Source organism: Heterodontus francisci, chromosome 1, assembly GCF_036365525.1.
Source record: "Heterodontus francisci isolate sHetFra1 chromosome 1, sHetFra1.hap1, whole genome shotgun sequence".
Taxonomy (NCBI): Eukaryota; Metazoa; Chordata; class Chondrichthyes; order Heterodontiformes; family Heterodontidae; genus Heterodontus; species Heterodontus francisci.
This window is the reverse complement of record NC_090371.1, coordinates 208,389,668-208,410,463: the sequence shown is the minus strand read 5'-3', so window position 1 is coordinate 208,410,463 and position 20,796 is coordinate 208,389,668. Positions and strand designations below refer to the sequence as shown.

The window sequence follows — 20,796 nt, the reverse complement described above, 5'->3', positions numbered from 1 at the left end:
GTTTCTAATTTCCACCCCTTTCTCACCTTCACATGGACGATCTCAGATTCTTCCTTTCCTCAACTTCCCAATTTCCACTTCTGAAAATCGGTTGTTCACCAATGTCTAATCAAAGTTCACTGAATCCTACAGCAACCTTCAGTACATTTTCTCCCATACCACTTCTGAAAGATTTCATTTAATTCTCCCAGTTTCTCCTCACAGCTCCCACACCAACTTTTAGACCACTAAAACGTCTCAGTTTTTCCTCAGTCGAATGGTTAACAGGGCTCTCGACCATGTCAACCCCATTTCATGCACTTCTGCCCTTAACGGTTCTACTCCTTCCCAGAACCACTATATGGTACCCTCTGTCCTCACCTTTCATCCCATCAGCCTCCACACTCAAAATATCATCCTCCACCATCGTCAACATGATGCCACCAAACACATCTTCCATTCCTCTCCCCTTTCAACATTCAGTCGGGACCATTCCTTCTGCAGCTCCTGAGTCCCTTCTTCCATCCCATGGCACCTTCACATGTAAGCACAGGAGATACAATACCTGCCTTTTCCCCTCCTATCTTCCAACCATCAAAGGCCCCAAACATACCTTCCAGGTGAAGCATCAATTTACTTATACATCTTCCAATTTGATATGATGTATTTGCTGCTCACGATGTTGTCCCCTTTACAGTGGGGAGGCCAAACGCAGATTAGGTGATCACTTTGCTGAACACTTCTGTCCTGTCCTCAAGCGTGATCCTTAGCTTCCAGTCGCTTGTCACTTCAGTTCTTCATATCATTCTGACCTCAGCCTCGTAAATGTAGTAAACAGCAAGAAGGATAGCAACAGACTTCAGAAGGACATAGGCAGATTGGAGAAATGGCAGACATGTCGCAGATTATATTTAACGCACAGATGTGTGAAGTGATTCATTCTGGTAAAAAGAATGAGCGGCAAAATAAACTAAACAATTGTAAAGGAAGTGTGGGAACAGAGCATCTGGGTGTACATACACAAATCTTTTGAGGATGACAGGGCAAGTTGATATGGCCGTTAAAAAGGCATATGGGATACTTGGCTTTATAAACAGAGGCATAGAGAACAAAAGCAAGGAAGTTTAGAAAAAAACTAGTTGGGCCCCCAGTGGAGTATTGTGGCCAAGGCCACAAAAAGCAGGACAATCCGGCCAATTACTGCCCGAGCAGTCTACTCTCAATCATCAGCAATGTGATAGAAGGTGCCGTCGACAGTGCAGTGAAATGGCACTGCCTCAGCAATAACCTGCTCACCGATGCTCAGTTTGGGTTCCGCCAGGGTCACAACTCCAAACCTCATGCAGCCTTGGTCCAAACATGGACAAAAGAGTGGCATTCCAGAGACGAGAGTGACGGCCCTCGACATCAAGGCAGCACTTCGAGTGTGGCATCAAGGAGCCCTAGCAAAAATAGAGTCAATGGGAATCAGGGGGAAAACTCTCCATTGGTGGAGTCAGACCTAGCACAAAGGAAGATGGCTGTGGTTGTTGGAGGTCAATCATCTTAGCCCTAAGGCCTCACTGCGGGAGTTCCTCTGGGTAGTATCCTAGGCTCAACCATCTTCAGTTGCTTCAATGACTTTCCCTCCAACATAAGGTCAGAAGTGGGAATGTTCACTGATAATTGCCCAGTGTTCAATACCATTCACAACTCCTCAGATACTGAAGCAGTCTGTGCTTGCATGCAGCAAGACCTGGACAACATTCAGGTTGGGCTGATAAGTGGCAAGTAACATTCACCCCACGTAAGTGCCAGGCAATGACCATCTCCAACGAGAGAATCCAAACATCTCCCCTTGATATTCAAGGGCATTAGCATCACTGAATCCCCCACCAACATGGGGGCTACTATTGACCAGAAACTTAATTGGAACAGCCATATAAATACTGTGGTTACAAGAGCAGGTCAGAGACTGCAAATTCTGCAGCAAGTAACTCACCTCCTGACTCCCCAAAGCCTGTCCACTATCTATAATCACAAGCGAGGAGTGTGATGGAATACTCTCCACTTGCTTGGATGAGTGCAGCTCCAACACGACTCTCAAACCTCAACGCTTTCCAAAACAAAGCAGCTCACTCAGTCGGCATCCAATCCACCACCTTCAACATTTACTCCCTCCACCACCAATGCACAGTGGCAGCAGTCTGTACCATCTACAAGATGCCCTGCAGCAATTCACCAAGGCTCCTTCGATAGCACCTTCCAAACCCGCAACCTCTACTACCTAGAAAGTGGAGGGCAGCAGATGTATGGGAAGACCATCACCTGCAAGTTCCCCTCCAAGTCACTCACCATCCTGACTTGCAACTAGTATCGCTGAGTCAAAATCCTGAAACTCCCTCCCTAACTGCACCTTGGGTGTACCTACACCACAGACTGTAACCGCTCAAGGCAGCTCACCATCACCACTGACTCAAGGGCAATTAGGAATGGGTAATAAATGCTGGCTCTGCCAGAGACGCCCTCATCCCAAGAACGAATAAAATAAATTCTGGCCATCCCACTTTAGGAAGGACAACAACTTGTATTTACAGCATGCCTTTAATGTGATGAAACACCCCAATGCACTTCATATGAGCATTGGAAAACAAAATATAATACTGAACCACTTAATGGATATTCGGGATGACCAAAAGCTTGGTCAAAGAATTAAGTAGCACCTTAAAGGACAAAAGCTGGGTAGTGAGGCAGAGGGGTTTAGGGAAGGAATTTCACAGTGTAGGCCCCAGGCAGCTGAAGGCACGGCCACCAAGGGTGGAGTGATTAAAATCAGTGATGCTCAAGAGGCCAGAATTGAAGGAGAGAAGATATCTCAGAGGGTTGCGGGGCTGGAAGAGATTACAGATATGAAGAGATAAGGCGATGGGCGGATTTGAAAACAAGGATGAGAATTTAAAAATCGAGGCATTGCTTAACCGGGAGCCAATGTCGGTCAACGAGCACAGGGGTGATGTGTAAACGGGACTGAGTGCACATTTGGAGATGGACAGCAGAGTTTTGGATGACTAAGTTTACAGCACGGAGTGGCAGGCTGACCAGGAGTGCGTTGGAATAGTCAAGACTAGAGGTAACAATGGATGAGGGTTTCAGCAGCAGATGAGCCGAGACATGGGAAAAGTTACGGAGGTGGAAATATGCACTCAATGATGGCTTCAATGTGTGGTAGGAAACTCACCCTGGGGTCAAATATGACATCACGGTGGCTAACATTCTGGTTCAGCCTCAGACAGTTGCCAGGTAGAGGATCGGAATCAGTGGATGGGGAGCTGAGTTTATGGCAGGGACTGAAGACAATGGCTTCGGTCTTAATATTTAGTTGGAGGAAATTTCTGCTCATCCACCACGAGATGTCAGACAAGCAATCTGACAATTTAGAGGCATTGGAGGGGTCGACAGATGTGGGGGTGAAGTAGAGCTGGTTTTCATCAGCATACATGTAGAAACTGATATGTTTCTGGATGATGTTGCCGAGGGGCAGCGTATAGATGAGAAATAGGAGGGGGCTAAAGATAGATCTTTGGGCGACACCAGAGGTAATGGTATGGGAGCAGGAAGAGAAGCCATTGCAGGTGATTCTCTGTTTCAATTAGATTGATAAGAATGGAACTAGGTGAGTACAGTCCCACCCAGCTAGAAGACGGAGGAGAGGTATTGGAGGAGGATGGTGTGGTCAACTGTGTTAAAGGCTGCAGGGCAGGTAGAGAAGAATGAGGAGAGACGGTTTACCATGGTCACAGTCACTTAGGACACCATTTGTGACTTTGATAAGAGCCATTTTGATACTGTGGCAATCTGATTGGAGGGATTTAAACATGGAGTTCTACACAATCGGGGCACAGATTGGAAGGTAACATCACTTTCAAGGACTTTAGAGAGGAAAGGGAGGTCATAGATGGGGAGGTAATTTTCAAGGAGAGGGGGTCCACATTTTCTTTTGAGCAGAGGGGTGATGGTAGCAGATCTGAAGGAGAGGGGGTCAGTACCTGAGAAAAATAGTTAATATTAGGACGTCGAGCCTTTGGAGAACGTGCAGAGGAGATGTACTAGAATGGTACCAAGATAAGGGATTCCAGTTACCTGGAGAAACTGGGATTCTTCTCCTTAGAACATAGAACATTTAGGGGATATTTGACAGAGGTGCGCAACATCACGAAGGGTTGTGATTGATTAAATAAGGAAAGCCATTGTACTGTAACCATTTGCACCTCATCGTGGACTTCAACTTTTGTTTCTTTACTTGTCCCATCATCACGCCCTTTCACCTTAGAAGACCATCATTCCTTTTGTTACTGATTCACTCCTACCTTCAACTCTATCACAGAACAGTTTCCAGGAGAAGAGGGGTCAAGTCATCAGAAGGCACAGATTTAAAGTGATTGGTAAAAGAACCAGAGGTTAGATGAAAAAAAAATTATGCTGTGAGCTACGATCGGGAATGCACCACCTGAAAGAGAGAGATGTGGAAGCCGAATCAATAACTTCCAAAAAGGAATTGGATAAATATTTGAAGGGGAAAATTTGCAAGACTATGGGGTAAGAGAAAGGGAATGAGACAATTTGGATAGCTCTTTCAGAGACCCGATGCAGGCACAATGGGCCCTATGGTCTCCTTCTGTGCTGTACAATTCAATGATACCCTGTTCCAAAAATGCTCAATGCAAGCTCATCTCATGTATTCGGCACTTTACAGCCTTCCAGCCATAACCTCCAGTTTAACAACTTCAGAACTTAACCACCTTTCCAATTTGCTCTGACAACAGATATTGCTGATAATGGAGCTACTGGGAGTGGAGGCGTGGTGGTTTCGTACTTGGGGCGGGAATTTCCTATTGGTATACTGCTGGCAGGTCTGCACCCACCCCCCCCCCCCCACCCCACCCCTTTCTCCACCACATTCCTGGGTCACAGGACCCTTGCCCTCTCTGCAAGAGTTTCCATGCTTCCCTGCCATTGCACTGTAACCATTTACACCTCATGGTGGACTTTAACTTTTGCTTCTTTACTTGTCCCATCACCCCCTTTTGCCTTAGAAGACCATCATTCCTTTTGTTACTGATTCACTCCTACCTTCAACTTTGTTTAGAGATACAGCACTGAAACAGGCCCTTCGGCCCACCGAGTCTGTGCCGACCATCAACCACCCATTTATACTAATCCTACACTAATCCCATATTCCTACCACATCCCCACCTGTCCCTATATATTTCCCTACCACCTACCTATACTAGGGGAAATTTTATAATGGTCAATTAACCTATCAACCTGCAAGTCTTTGGCATGTGGGAGGAAACCGGAGCATCCGGAGGAAACCCACGCAGACACAGCGAGAACTTGCAAACTCCACACAGGCAGTACCCAGAATTGAACCCGGGTCGCTGGAGCTGTGAGGCTGCGGTGCTAACCACTGCGCCACTGTGCCGCCCCCTATCACAAAACATGTTCATGTGTTGTAGCTGGTACACATAGCCTCTAGACACTGGCTGCTTGTAGAATTCTTCTTCTTTAAGAAATGTTAATGGTGAAAACAATCTTACAGTAAAGGCTCAATAATTGGAACCATTAATTTGTAATCTTAAGTTTTTGTTAAATGGTTGGCACCTATACTATAGGAAGCCAAATGTTTGGCCTGAATAATTTACTGCATATGTCGACAGTATGCTAAGGCTTTCTGATTTTACTCCTGAAAAGTCCTAATTTCAAGATTTCCCCCCTTGTTCTGGATTCCCCACCACAGCAAATAGTTGCTTTGTATCTACTTTATCAAATACTTTCATCATTAAATAAAAATCAATTCAATCTCCCAAATTCAACAGAATACATGGCAAGTTTGTACAACCTGTCCTTGTAATTTAACCCTAAGCCCCAGTTTCATTTTGGTGACTGTACTCATAGCATTTAATTTCGATTTTAAAATACTATATTTTTAAATCCATTCATACTTGTGCAGAGTCCTTTCTGCTCGCACAGTTTTAACTTGAAAAAGATTTTAAAAACTGCCTTGCATTAAGTATGGACCCAATGCTTTACAGTTGTAATAAAATGTTAAATAGGAATAATACTGTGGCATCCAAATGATGTGGTTTGAGAAGCAACAGGGTAAAAAAAACCATTTTTCAAAATCTTTAAATGCTGACTACGACAAACTGTACAGAAGAGGAATAGTGTAGAAGTGTCAGGAAAGCCACCATGCATTAATGAGCGTGATGTAGCTGTGGGAGGAGTGGATTACAGTGACAAACAGCTTAGCTGCTACAAAGGTGGCAGGAAATCTATCAAACTGTACAATAAAATTGCAATTGAGTTTCTTTGGCTTTTTATAGGAAATTCACAGATCTTGATGTGCAACACTGCAAAACCTTTCAAATTATTTGACTTCAGTTTCCTGTCAGAGATTGGTATTTTTGATTAGAGATTTGTGGGAGGGAGAAGAGGAAAATGCTAGTGAAGTAATGGCATTATTGTAACCTTCTAGTGTCTCAATAAATTGGTACAAGTGGTTAGCAGCCATATACCAAGAAACAATGAAAAATCTAATCTTCTCAATGGTACGATCGAACAGGATTTTTTTTAAAGGAAAAATAGAAGGGTTTGAAGGAAGAAATATACATAATAGCTGATGCAAGTGCTGTGGATAAAGAAAATAACCCACCAGAAAGATGCAACACTCAACACGCAAGAGAAACTGAGTTAGATGTTTGAAAATAGTCTATTCCTGTTACTTTTGTTTTTGCTTGAAGAAAATTAAAAGTTAGCCAGCAATGCAATGAAGCAATTTTAATAAAACAACTTAAGACTGTTTGCTCCCACAATTTTAACCCAAATGAACATAACTCAAATAAAGAACACTGGAGAGGTTGAATTACTTCGCATATCCCACCCTATCAATAGTATTTACAAGACTACACAAGTGCAGTATAAATTACTTTCAGGTCAATATTATTGGAAATATATATAGCTACTCCTAAATCAAAGAATTGAAATTGTGGAGAAAATAGCTTTATGGTATTAAAATTTCTTTTGGCCACATTAAAAGATTGAAAAGTACTGCTTCCGCATTAAAAAGTAACCCGCGTATGTTCATATCACGTGAAGCATAATCCAAGAAATTCTTATCAACAGGTTTAAAAAAACAAATGAGCCAAGAATAGAGCACACAGAGTTGTGAGAATGTGAAATTCTGCAGAACATAGGAACAAGAGCAGGCCATTCAGCCCCTCAAGCCTGCTCTAGCATTCAATAAGATCCAGGTCAACCATGATCTTAACTTTGTATGCTCACCTTGATTCAATATTCCTTAATACCCTCGGCTAGCGAAAATCAATCAATCCCAGATTTAAAATGATTTATTTAGCAGGCTCCCAAATGCTTTTTGTGGGAGAGTGTTCCTCACTTCTACCACCCTAATTTCTCTCCAGAATGGCCTTGTTCTGTCTGATATTAAGGTTAGGTCCCTTGTCCTAGAGCTCCCCCCCCCCCCTCCCCCCCACCACCCCCACCAGCAGAAAACGTTTCTTTCTATCTATCCTATCAAATACCACCCCTTAACCTTATTATATTCCAGGAATACAAGTCTAGTTTATGAAATCTGTCCTCCTTTTCTAACATTTGGAGCCCTTCAGGTAACTTTGCACAACATATCCTTTCTACAGTGTTGTGCCCAGAACTGTACACAGTACTCCAAATGTGGTTTGGATTATTTTTTGTGCATGACTACTACATTTTAGTGATCTGTGCACATGGACCCTTAAACCTCTTTAGATCTCCACAGTTGCTAGCTTTTCACCATTTAAAAAAATACTCTGATCCATCCTTTTTTGATCTAATATAGAGGATGCATTCACACTCATCCACGTTGAAATCCATTTGGCAAGTTTTCCTCACTCATTTAAGCTATTAAGAAACTTGAATATATAGCTAGCTATTGTGATGCCAAGTCATTAATAAACTTATGAATAGTTGAGGCCCCAGCACAGATCCTTGCGAGACACCATTAGTCACTTTCAATTTCAGTAGATACCCAGTATCCCTACTCTAATCGCCTAATCAGGTCAATAATCTGCCTTCAATTCATGAGCCTAAATTTGAATTAACAGTCTCTTTTGTGGAATTTTACTGAATGCCTTCTGAAAATCCATATAAACCGCATCCATAGAAGTATGAAGTAATTCATTTTGATAGGAACAAGGAGAGGCAATATAAAATAAAGGTCACAATTCTAAAGTGGGGTGCAGGAGCAGAGGGACCTGGGCTACATTTGCACAAATTATTGAAGGTGGCCGGGCAGGTTGAGAAAGCGGTTAACGAAACATACGGGATTGTGGGGTTTTATAAATAGAGGCACAGAGTACAAAAGCAAGGAAGTTATAATAAACTTGTATAAAACAATGATTCGGCTGAAGTACTGCATCCAATTCCGGACACCGCACTTTAGGAAGGATGTGAAAGCATTAGAGAGGGTACAGAAAAGAATCATGAGAATGGCTCCAGGGATGAGGGACTTGAGTTACATGGATAGATTGGAGAAGCTGAGGCTAATCGCATTTGAGAAGAGAAGACTAAGAAATTTGATAGAGGTGTTCAAAATCATGAAGGGTCTGGACAGAGTAGACAGGGAGAAACTGCTCCCATTGGCAGAAAGGTAGAGAACCAGAGGACACCAATTTAAGGTGATTAACAAAAGAAGCAATGGCAACATGAGGAAAAATTTTAATGCAGTGAATGGTTAGGATCTGGAATGCACTGCCTGAGCGCGTGGTGGAGGAAGATTCAATTGAGGCCTTCAAAAGAGAACTGGATAATTATCTGAAGAGAAAAAAATTGCAGGGCTACGGGGAAAAGGGAACAAAGTGGGACGAGGTGAGTTGGTCTTGCAGAAAGCCAGCACAGACATGATGGGCCAAATGGCCTCCTTCTGCACTGGAACCAATGATATTATTTTAGTTACTACCTCAAAAAAATTCAATTAGATTCATTAGACATGACCTACCCTTTACAAATCCAAGTGGAAGCAGAATCATTTGAGAAGTCTCAAAGGCAGATGGATAATTGGGAAATAACGATATTAATGGATATGAAGCAAGAGAGTGAAATTCAAAATAAAAAAAATAGTGCTGAAAATGGGTAATAAATGGTGTAACTGACTCAATGGGTCAAATATGCTACTATTTTTATTTTCATACGCACTGCAAAATAATTAATATTATTGGATTGACGTGTAAAAGAAGGAATGAAAACAATGCAAGTTTATTTTTTCATTTAGTGTAATATTTACATTAAATGTACTAAACAGCTATATTTTAGTTTTTCTTGGCATTAAAAGGTAGAATTGGGGCTTATCCTATGCAACTGTAACAAAAGTAAACTATACCTCCTCATCCTTCTCAATCTGTCTACACCTTTTGGCACAGTTGTCCACACCACCAACATCATCCACGTTTCTCCACCATCAACCAATTAGGTGGGACTGCACTCTTCTGGTTCCATTCTTATCTAAAAGTAGCCAGGAAATTACCTGCAATGGCTTCTCTTCCCACTACAGTATACCTTACCACTGGTGGCCACGCCTTCAGTTTCCAAGGCTCTAAGCTTTGGAATTCCCTCCTTACACCTCTCCAACCCTCTTTCCTCCTTTAAGAAGCTCCTTGAAGTCTACCTCTTTGACCAAGCTTTGGACATCTACCCTATCATTTCATGTGGTTCAGTGTCACATTTTGTTAATGTCCCTGTGAAGTACCTTGGGAACTTTTATGACTTTAAAGGCACAATATAAATACAAGTTGTTGTTTTTGTACAGGGAAGGGAGCGAAAAAGGAGGCTATTATATTGCCACTTTTGTCAATGCAAAGCAGTTTCAGTCGCATGTCAACCTAAAGGTGACATTACAGTTCAAGAGCAAGGTCACCTAAAAGTTCAGATCAGATCCAGCCAAGTGCAAAGCCATATTTTCAAAGCATCTTTCCAGTTCATTGCACCTCAGAGATTCTCTAAACTTATCGTTCAATCTTTTCAATGTTACTTCATTAGAAATACCCCCATCCATGCTGTGATAACATTAAAAATAATCTACCAGAAAACATAGTGCTATATTTCGCTTCTTTCACTGATCCTTCCCATCACAAAGGCACAAATGTCAGAAATGTAATCACTGCCCTGAGAGATAAAACTTCACCTTTCAGCTGCAGCACATGCCACCATGCAACTGACAATACATTTCCTCTCAATGCTGGCTGTTATGATCCCATGTGAAACATGAGAAATTTCATTCCAATTCTTAGCAGACATAGGTCTCCAGCACAAAACATGTCCATAACGTGATACAAATTAATACTAAAACTAGTTACCCACAGCAGTTATATAGATTACTTGCAGTAAGCATTACAAAAAAAAAATCACCCTATGAGTGAACTTGGATCAAGATGAACTATTGTCAGTGCCATGACAGATTTACAGTGCCTAGATAGAGAATTTCAAAATCAAAGAAAGCCTAGACAGATGTTAGGTGGGTTGGGACTTGACACATTTGTTGCAGAGGCAACTCTTACAAAGAGATTTGCATCCGATTACAGCAAAGTAGATTGAAACTCAGTTCAAGCAGAGGAAAGTAGACCAGCCCACTTTGCCACATGGTCCCTAACCTTAGAAATTTTGTATGTTTTTTGCCTCCTTTTCCTTTTTGACGTTTTTAAAAATCTAATTCAGTTAATATACTTCCCAATCCAATTGTCACTTAAGTTTGTCAACTCATTTCTTTTTGTTCAATGGACAAAAAGGGTAGACCAAGGAAATACTCCCTCCAGTTCTAATTTGCACTTCTCCCTGTTCCATCTAAGAATAATTTTTATTTGCATCAAGTAGATCTACACTGGATGGCGTTTAATACCATCTTGACCAATATAGTACAAATGCAGGGAGATAACTTTTGTGGAAGTGAGGAACATAGCACAAGTTTTTTTTTTAAGTATTCAAAAATAATTGAGGGCTGGAAGACATACTGCTTTAGAAACTAGCCTAAACCCAAATCCATCCTAGGTTGATGGCATTAAAGTCCCATTTATTGGCCTATTCTAAGTGTCCTACATGAAGCATTGGACAGAAACAATTTACTTCTGAGTGGACATGGGCTCGTACACAAAACTGTCCCAATTCCACACTGATATCCAAACTAACTCAAATCAAAGGATGGTAGGCAGGGGAAATGAAATATCACACGGATGCTCCTCGGATATTGGAGGTAAAGCACATTAAAACAATAGTAAAGCACTATTTTTAACAACTTACTATTTTTAAGCTTAATGCTTTCCTACAATATGGCTCAGTCACAGATGTTAATTTTTCAGTGTCAAAAATAGTAACAGGAACTAGAACTTTTTTTTGGTGTGAATTTTTGTGCTCATCAGGTTAAAGATGGTTAACGAAGAGGTAAATTATGAAGTAATGATCAGGTGACTTGCCAATTTACTAATTCATTCACTCAAATTTATCAAAAATGGATGAGATCTTAAGAATAAGGTAATTGATGGATGTATTTTCTACGGTGGAGATGAACTGCTTTAATGTTTTTTCTTCAAAAGGGAATACTTGTGGGATAATAGGAAAAAAAACATTCAACAGCAATTACAAATACAAACATAGATGCTTCCTAGCCTTCTTAGTTATAACCCAACATTTGCAAAGAGAAATGATCATGGCTCTGGTAAAACTATCTTTAGTTTATCTTGATTTATATTCCATATTCCCTCCAATTTTCACTGCATTTCTTTCTCCCAACCCAATTCCCTAGCTAAAAATGGTAGTGTAGCAAATTAGCAATCTACTACAAAATTCAGAAAGTGTCAAAGGCTGATTTAGACTTCTTTGCACTTTTTTTTTTAAGACTAGACACGCCCAGTTTCAGCTTCACCGGCCACTCCTGTAAGTAAGTATACAATCCAAAATGTACTTTTTCTGCCCAGCATCTAGGTAAACGGTAATGAGACCAAAGAATTGCAACAGAGTACAACTGGTACTGGAATGTGTCTCACAACATCACGTGATTCTTTGAAATGCAAGGTAGATATACAATAGCAGACCAAAACGCAGCCTCTAAACCAACAGATGGTTTTACTTAAGGCTGTGTTTGCTAACAACGCAACCACTAGGTGGTGCGTAACAGCACATGCGCAAATGTAGTCTCATCCACTGAAATGTCTCAGGCAGCTGCCAGTAATAAAGATGGCGCTGCTCAACTTATCACAAAAACAAATTAAACCCAAATCCATGGTTAACTAAAGAAGTTAAGGAAAGCATCAAACTTAAGGAAAAGGCATATAATTGCACAAAAATGAGTGGCAGTTCAGATGATTGGTCGGAATATAAAGAACGGCAGAGAATAACTAAAAGGTTAATCAGGAGAAAGAAATTATAGTATGAGAGGAAGCTAGCTAGAAATGTAAAAAAGATAGCAAGAGGCTCTACAGGTATTTAAAATGGAAAAGAGTAAGTAAAGTAAGTGTTGGTCCTCTAAAGAGTGAGAATGGGGAGATAATAAGGAAATGGCGGATGCAATGAAAAAATATTTTGCTTCCGTCTTCACTATAGAGGATACAAAAAACATTCTGGCAACAGCTGTAAATCAGGAGGGAGAAGGAAGAGAGGAGTTTGGTGAAATTACAATCACCAGGGAAGCAGTACTGACCCAACTGATGGAGTACAGACTGTAATGTCTTGGGTCCTGATGTACTTCATCCTAGGGTCTTAAAAGAGGTGCTAATCAGGTAGTAGATGCGTCAGTGTTAATTTTTCAAAATTTGCTAGATTCTGGAAAAGTTCCATTAGACTGGAAGGTAGCAAATATAACCCCTCTATTCAAGTTGGGGGGGCTAGGCAGAAAACAGATAACTATAGGCCAGTTAGCCTGACGTCTGTCATGGGGAAGGTGTTAGAATCGATTAAGGAGATTGCAGCTGGGCACTTAGAAAAGCTCATGGTAATCAGGAATAGTCAGCATGGTTTTGTGAAAGGGAAATCATGTTTAACCAATTTGTTGGAGTTCTTTGAGGGAGTGACATGTGCTGTGGATAAAGGGGAGCCCGTACTATACTTGGATTTCCAGAAAGCATCTGACAAGGTGCCACATAAAAGGTTATTGCGCAAAGTAGGAGCTCATGGTGTAAGGGGTAACGTATTAGCATGGATAGACGACTGGCTGGCTGGCAGAAAACAGAGTATGGGTCCTTTTCTGATGGGCAGGATGTAATGAGTGGAGTCCCACAGGGGTCTGTGCTGGGGCCTCAACTTTCTACAATTTATGTCAATGACTTAGATGAGGGGAGCATGGTAGCTAAATTTGCAGATGACACAAAGACAGGTAGGAAAGTATGTTGTGAAGAGGACATAAAGGAGGTTGCAGACCGATATAGATAGGTTGATAGGGCAAAAATCTGGCAGATGGAGTATAATGTAGGAAAATGTGAAGTTGCTTACTTTGGTAGGAAGATTAAAAAAAGCAGAGTATTACTTAAATAGAGAACAACAGCAGAATTCCGAGGTGCAGAGGGATCTAGGTGTTCTAGTGCAGGAGTCACAAAAAAACAGGTACAGCAGGTAATAAAGAAGGCTAATGGAATGCTATTCTTTATTATGAGAAGAATTGAAAATAAAAGTAAGGATGTTATGTTTCAGTTATACAGGGCATTGGTGAGACCACATCTCGAATAGTGTGTGCAGTTTTGGTCTCCATATTTAAGGAAGGATGTAAATGAATTGGAGGCGGTTCAGAGCAGGCTTAGTAGACTGATACCTGGAATGAGCAGGTTGTCTTATGAGGAAAGGTTGGACAGACTGGGCTTGTTTTCACTGGGGCGGCACAGTGGCGCAGTGGTTAGCACCGCAGCCTCACAGCTCCAGGGACCCGGGTTCAATTCTGGGTACTGCCTGTGTGGAGTTTGCAAGTTCTCCCTGTGACCGCGTGGGTTTTCGCCGGGTGCTCCGGTTTCCTCCCACAGCCAAAGACTTGCAGGTGATAGGTAAATTGGCTGTTGTAAATTGCCCCTAGTGGAGATAGGTGGTAGGGAATATGGGATTACTGTAGGGTTAGTATAAATGGGTGGTTGTTGGTTGTTAGGACAGGACGTCAGAAATGCTCCATCCATCAATATTGGCGACCACGCTCTGGAAGTGGTTCAACAGTTCACCTACCTAGGCTCAACTATCACCAGTAACCTGTCTCTAGATGCAGAAATCAACAAGCGCATGGGTAAGGCTTCCACTGCTATGTCCAGACTGGCCAAGAGAGTGTGGGAAAATGGCGCACTGACACGGAACACAAAAGTCCGAGTGTATCAGGCCTGTGTCCTCAGTACCTTGCTCTACGGCAGCGAAGCCTGGACAACGTATGCCAGCCAAGAGCGACGTCTCAATTCATTCCATCTTCGCTGCCTTCGGAGAATACTTGGCATCAGGTGGCAGGACTATATCTCCAACACAGAAGTCCTTGAAACGGCCAACACCCCCAGCTTATACACACTACTGAGTCAGCGGCGCTCGAGATGGCTTGGCCATGTGAGCCGCATGGAAGATGGCAGGATCCCCAAAGACACATTGTACAGCGAGCTCGCCACTGGTATCAGACCCACCGGCCGTCCATATCTCCGCTATAAAGACGTCTACAAACGCGACATGAAATCGTGTGACATTGATCACAAGTCGTGGGAGTCAGTTGCCAGCATTCGCCAGAGCTGGCGGGCAGCCATAAAGACAGGGCTAAATTGTGGCGAGTCGAAGAGACTTAGTAGTTGGCAGGAAAAAAGACAGAGGCGCAAGGGGAGAGCCAACTGTGCAACAGCCCCGACAAACAAATTTCTCTGCAGCACCTGTGGAAGAGCCTGTCACTCCAGAATTGGCCTTTATAGCCACTCCAGGCGCTGCTTCACAAACCACTGACCACCTCCAGGCGCGTATCCATTGTCTCTCGAGATAAGGAGGCCCAAAAGAAAGACAAAAAAGAAATGTTGGTCGGCACAGACTCGGTGGGCCGAAGGGCCTGTTTCAGTGCTGTATCTCTAAATAAATAAATAAAATAAATTAAGAGCGCGGGGAGACTTGATTGATGTTTATAAGATCCTGAATGGTTTTGACAAGGTGGATGTGGAGAGGATGTTTCCTATTGAGGGTGAGTCCAGAATTAGGGGGCACTGTTTTAAAATTAGGGGTCGCCCTTTTAGGACAGAGATGAGGAGAAATGTTTTTTCTGAGGGTTATGTGACTTTGGAACTCTGTCTCAGGTGGTGATGGAAGTGGGGTTATTGAATATTTTTAAGGCGGCGGTAGACAGATTCTTGTTGGGCAAGGCAATCAAGGGTTATCGGGGGTAGATGGTAGTGTGAAATTAGAAACAAACAAATCAGCTATGATCTTGCTCAATGGCGGAGGAGACTGGAGGGGCCGAACGGCCTACTTCTGCCCCTAATTCGTATATTAAATTGAGGCCTCGTCTGCCCTCTCAGGTGGAAGTAAAAGATCAGCAAAGAGTAGCAGGGGTGTTATCCCTGATCTCCAGGCCAATATTTATTCCTCAATCAGCATCAGAAACAGATTACCTGGTCATTGTCACATTGCTGTTTGTGGGACCTTGCTGTGTGCAAACTGACTGCTGCATTTCCTGCATTATAACAGTGATTGCACTTTAAAGTACCTCATTGGCTGTAAAGCGCTTTGAGACGTCCGGTGGTCGTGAAAAGTGCAACATAAATGCAAGTCTCTCTTTTAATTCATCATATCTACTCGCTTCCTATAAGAGGGCACCACATCTCTGTTTGATGGTCTCTCCAACACTGGGAACTCTTCACATAAGGCGACATAGGTACAAATTCATATCCTATGATATGAGCACTGATTCAGCAACGCACTATCACTGGTATACCCTTCAACATAATATTGCAATACATAGTAACTGTCATATAAAAATTGGGGTCATAATATTTTAATAGATATGTTCAGCTAATCTAGGTGCAAAACCACATTTGATTTCAATGTGTTCATCTTAAAAAGTTGATTACTCATTCAATATTGTAGTGAAAGCATTAAGCAAAAGCCTTTAAGGATTCTGTATTAAAAACATAAAGCAAAAACCTTTTAGGAAAAAAAAACTTGTTTTTAAACAATGTTGTGGCAGAAGTGTGCTTCCATAAATACTTTCCCAAATTAAAAAAAAAACCAAGAGCAATTCACAAAAACTCAGCATATATTGAAAACTTAAATACTCAAAGTAGTAGCTACAAAAATGGACTTTCCTACAAATTATAATGAACACAACATTCACAGCCACAATTCGATATACTGTTGGCCAATTCTCACCATATCTCTTCATTGTCATTGTACAATCTAACAGCACAAAGATCATGTACGCCTCCTTGTGGCTTAAAAATTAAAAGCAACCAATCTATATTTCACCATAACCTTTCTTGAAACCTCCAGTCACAAAGCAACATCCAGTATAAGATTAAGTAGAAAGATTATATTCAAGGATATAGCAATTTTTAATTATGCAATTTCCCTGAAATTGGTCCACTCGAGGTTTCAAAGTTAAAACTCAATTGCTTAAATATTGTCCTTTTATGCACTACTAATTAAATACATAATGCCATCCGATGTATGTCCCAGCTGTGACATTATCACATTGGAAAATGGTCACACAATATTAGCTAGTTATAGAACCATAGAAAAAGGAGGAGGCCATTCAACACATTGTGTCTGCACCGACTGAAAAAACTAGCCGCCCAATCTAATCCAACCTTCCAGCACCTGGTCCGCAACCTTGCAGGCTATAGCACTTCAGGTGCATGTCCAGGTACCCTTTATCTAGATTATAATCAAAAAAGTCTCACCTTTGAATGTGTAATCGAAAGTGTATCCACCCAGACACGCCAGCCACCCCACTCATACTTTATTGCGTGATAAAGCAATATCCGGAAGATAGCGTACACCATCTCTGTTATTTTTTGCTCTTCAGAATTCTTAGGGCTGACATAGCAAAGAGATAACATCCACTCTTGCCACACAGAGCACTGCAGTAAACTCCTGCAACACAACAATCACAGTTCTGATTTTTGGTAATATGAAAATCTGCAAACAAATCTAAGTACAGAACTGAAGCATATAATAGACCTTTTTTTAATTCCACAAGGTAGATTGGCTACATTAACTCAGGAAAATAGGTCCAAGACCATTTTGTAAGTGGAATGCTACACTGAATATTTACCAATTTTATACAAAACTTGTGATATTTTAATAGTTTTAAAACACTTTATTGCAATTACACTGAAGACAGAAGAGGCCAATTGACATGATTCTGCAAACAAATTCTAAACTTAAGGCGCAAGCGTTAAACAAAATGTGTGCTTTTTGCATTTATACAGGATAAATATATTACAATGTATACACAAAGCAGATTTTTTTAAAACCCAAATGAGGGGGTTGGGCATATGCTATTTTACTTTTAACCACATGAAATATTACCAAATGTAAAAGCCTCTCCAGACTCCAAGAATCCATCTGCATTCCAACATTACCATCAACTTAATTCAGAATCAAACAAATTCTGCTAGAAAAGTTCTATGCTTAAAATAAGTTGAAGATCAGATATAACCTTCTTTTCCTCAACCAAAACCAATTAGAGTGTGATATGTCTCTTTGTTCCCCTACATGTCTCGTTAGGGCTCAAGCCTACTTATGCCAGAGCAGCAGCACATGGCAATGCCACTTTTCAGCTAGCCACTAGAAGGAACACAAAGAGCCTCCAAATATGCCCTTTTCTTCCAGCTGGTGTCTTACCAGAGTAGACAGTATTGACAACTCATCAGTGGGTTCAGCAGTCAGTTTGAAATCTCAAGACCTCTAGCCCTTCATTCATTGGCACTGAGAGTGGTGTGGGAATATTTAACATGCTGTCAAACCAACATCACCAAAGCAGATGAAAACCCAGCATTCATCTCCTTTGTCATTTGTTGTGTGCAAAGTGGCTGCCACAGTGGCTCAGTGGCTAGCATGGGTACTGCCTGTGAGGAGTTTGCAAGTCCTCCCTATGACCTCATGGATTTCCGCCAGGTGCTCTGGTTTCCTCTCACAGCCAAAGACTTGCAGGTTAATAGGTAAATTGGCCGTTGTAAATTGCCCCTACTATAGGTAGGTAGGTGGTAGGAGAATGGTGGGGATGTGGTAGGGAATATGGGATTGATGTAGGATTAGCATAAATGGGTGGTTGTTGGTCAGCACAGACTTGGTGGGCTGAAGGGCCTGTATCTCTCTATGACATCAGACTTCAAAAGTACATTATTGACTATAAAGCATTTGTGATGTCCTGTTGTAAAAGGCACTGTGTAAAATTTATTTGCATTTACTATGCCATTCAAAACATCCATTTAACATATTTATCAGCTATTTTTATAAGAACACCAATTTGCTTCCATGTTCACGTGAAGGACAGCTTTCAGCCATGTATTTGGACATCATAACTGCCATAACAAAGTGCAAAGCATTTTTTTAATAATGTAAATACCATACAAGATGTGATACTGGATAAGAGTTTCACGAATACAAAATTAGTTAATATTTATAAGATCTTCGATTTTAAAATTTACATTTGGATTCAATCGCAAATCACACTTTAGTAAGTTGCACTGGAACAAAGGGTCACCAATCCCTTCCTATTAAGCTGTCCTGTAACAACTTATTTACACTAACTTCATTGGAAATCCAGATGTGACAAATTGCAAAGAAAAATGAGTAACAGCCACCTTAGTTGGGCATCTGATCTCATGGTGTATGCAAGTGTATTTTAACCTATTTGTGCCTTTGTTGGTAAAATGCTACAAAGAAAATCAGAGTGTGAAAGTCTTGTTTGATCATTGTGTGATTTACTTCTTTGTTTACTGTTTAGTGGTTACTTGCTAAAGCAGTCTGTAACAGACTGTATAATGGAAACATTAGCAACATTGTATGGAGAGGGGAACTGTTATCGTGGTTAGTTGAACCAATAACTGCTCCAGGACAAAAGAAATCAAGCCCAGCCAATAACAAACAGATCCAACAGGGCACCTCATGGCAAAAAGCAAGCGGCTTCCAATAATATTCTGAATGGAGAGCAGACAGGTCTGGTGCAATTCGGAGAGAAAACTTCTGGACAAAAACCTAGAAGCTGCACTAAGATGTGCTACATCTGATAAATTAGTTGCAGAGATCCAAACTTAGGTGAAAACTGCAAAGTTTCACACCGAGTGATGGAAGATTTAAGTAAACACGGAGGTGAAGTACATTTATCTTCATTGCATGTGCAAGGTGTTTTCTACTAAAATTTGTGCATATCGCTAAAGCAGTGCCACAATAGCCGCAATTATTGCGAGTTAGCGAGTCCTATTAGACAACAGTGTTATTCAGGGTATCTAACACAGACCAGAGGAAATTGTCCTTCATTCAAGTAGAATATTTTAAAATGTCTTTCTGAATGTGAATTATTGCAGTATCGTAAGGGATAGAATTCTGATGCAACTTAAAGATTATTTTTACAGCAAACCCAACCAAATCCTGCAGCAAATTTGTCCAGGGCTGGAGAATATCGGAGTATTTTTTAAAAATACAGTACTGCTTTCTTACTCAAACAAAAATAAAACAGTTTAAAAGCAATTATTTAGCTCAGCCTTAAGTTCCCCTATTTGCACTCAGCTGTAGTGATAACCATTTAACCAGTTATCCCATCTAACATCTCACTTTGGTTGTTTTAGTTACCTTTAAGCAGAAACTAGCTAAATAGTATTTTTTTTTTTTTTTTAAGTGCCAGTATTTACAATTATACATCCCTTAATATGGTAAGCAGAACAGTACCTATTAAAGTACTCTTTAGACAGTTACCTTTTTAAGATTACTACATTTTACCTCCTATTTTTCTCAACATGCCAATGAGACTAGCACTTGTCAACAGATCTAGTAGCCAAGTCATATTGCATTCAACACGTGCCCAATTCATTGGAGCATTAAACAAACTAGGAAAAATGTAATGTCCTGATTGTGTTCACCATAATGGGAGTTACAATTTGTAATTCAATTATTTAGAAGAGAAACTCAGCAGCTCATCAGAGACAGAGAGGTTGGACTTGATACAATTACTGATTAGAAGAGGATAACAAGGGTGAGAAATTTTGCAACTGTTCTTATAGGCCTTAAAGTGCAGAAAACGAAATGCTCTGAGCATTATTTGCTTCAATATTGGTTTACTTATACTTGGAAACTATATGGATTCCAAAGCTGCACATAAATAATCTTCAATAATATTGTAATAGTGGATATCTTTGCAATGGAACCTAAAGCAAGAGAAGTTTACAATACACCAGACTTTTCCCTCCTTATTCTTTTTGACCTCTTTGCAGTCTTTGACAGTTGATTAAAGTGGGTCTTCCGGTGCCTTTCTTCCATTGTCCAGCTGTGTGGTATTATTCATTGTCTAGTTCCACTCTTACCTATCCAATTATAGTCAGATAAGGAACGGCTTCTCTTCCTATCACCATACGGTTAACTATGGAATTCATTTTGTGTCCATGTTTTGACCAAGACTATAATAACTATCAACATCCTAGGGGCTACCATTGACCAGAAACTGAACTGGAGTAGCCATATAAATACTGTGGCTACAAGAGCAGGTCAGAGGCTAGGAATCCGGAGGCGAGTAACTGACCTCCTGACTCCCCAAAGCCTGTCCACCATTTACAAGACACAAGTCAGGAGTTTGATGGAATACTCTCCACTTGC

The 20,796-nt window shown here is 41.0% G+C and overlaps 1 protein-coding gene across 1 annotated transcript in view; it reads right to left on the bottom strand.

Moving 5' to 3' along the window:
* lrba (LPS-responsive vesicle trafficking, beach and anchor containing) overlaps positions 1-20,796 on the bottom strand; it is a 1,007,923-nt gene that overhangs the window by 827,273 nt on the left and 159,854 nt on the right. The window contains exon 21 of the mRNA XM_068041130.1: positions 16,884-17,076. Within this exon, the coding sequence (XP_067897231.1) occupies positions 16,884-17,076 (193 nt within the window). The remainder of the gene's footprint in view (positions 1-16,883; positions 17,077-20,796) is intronic.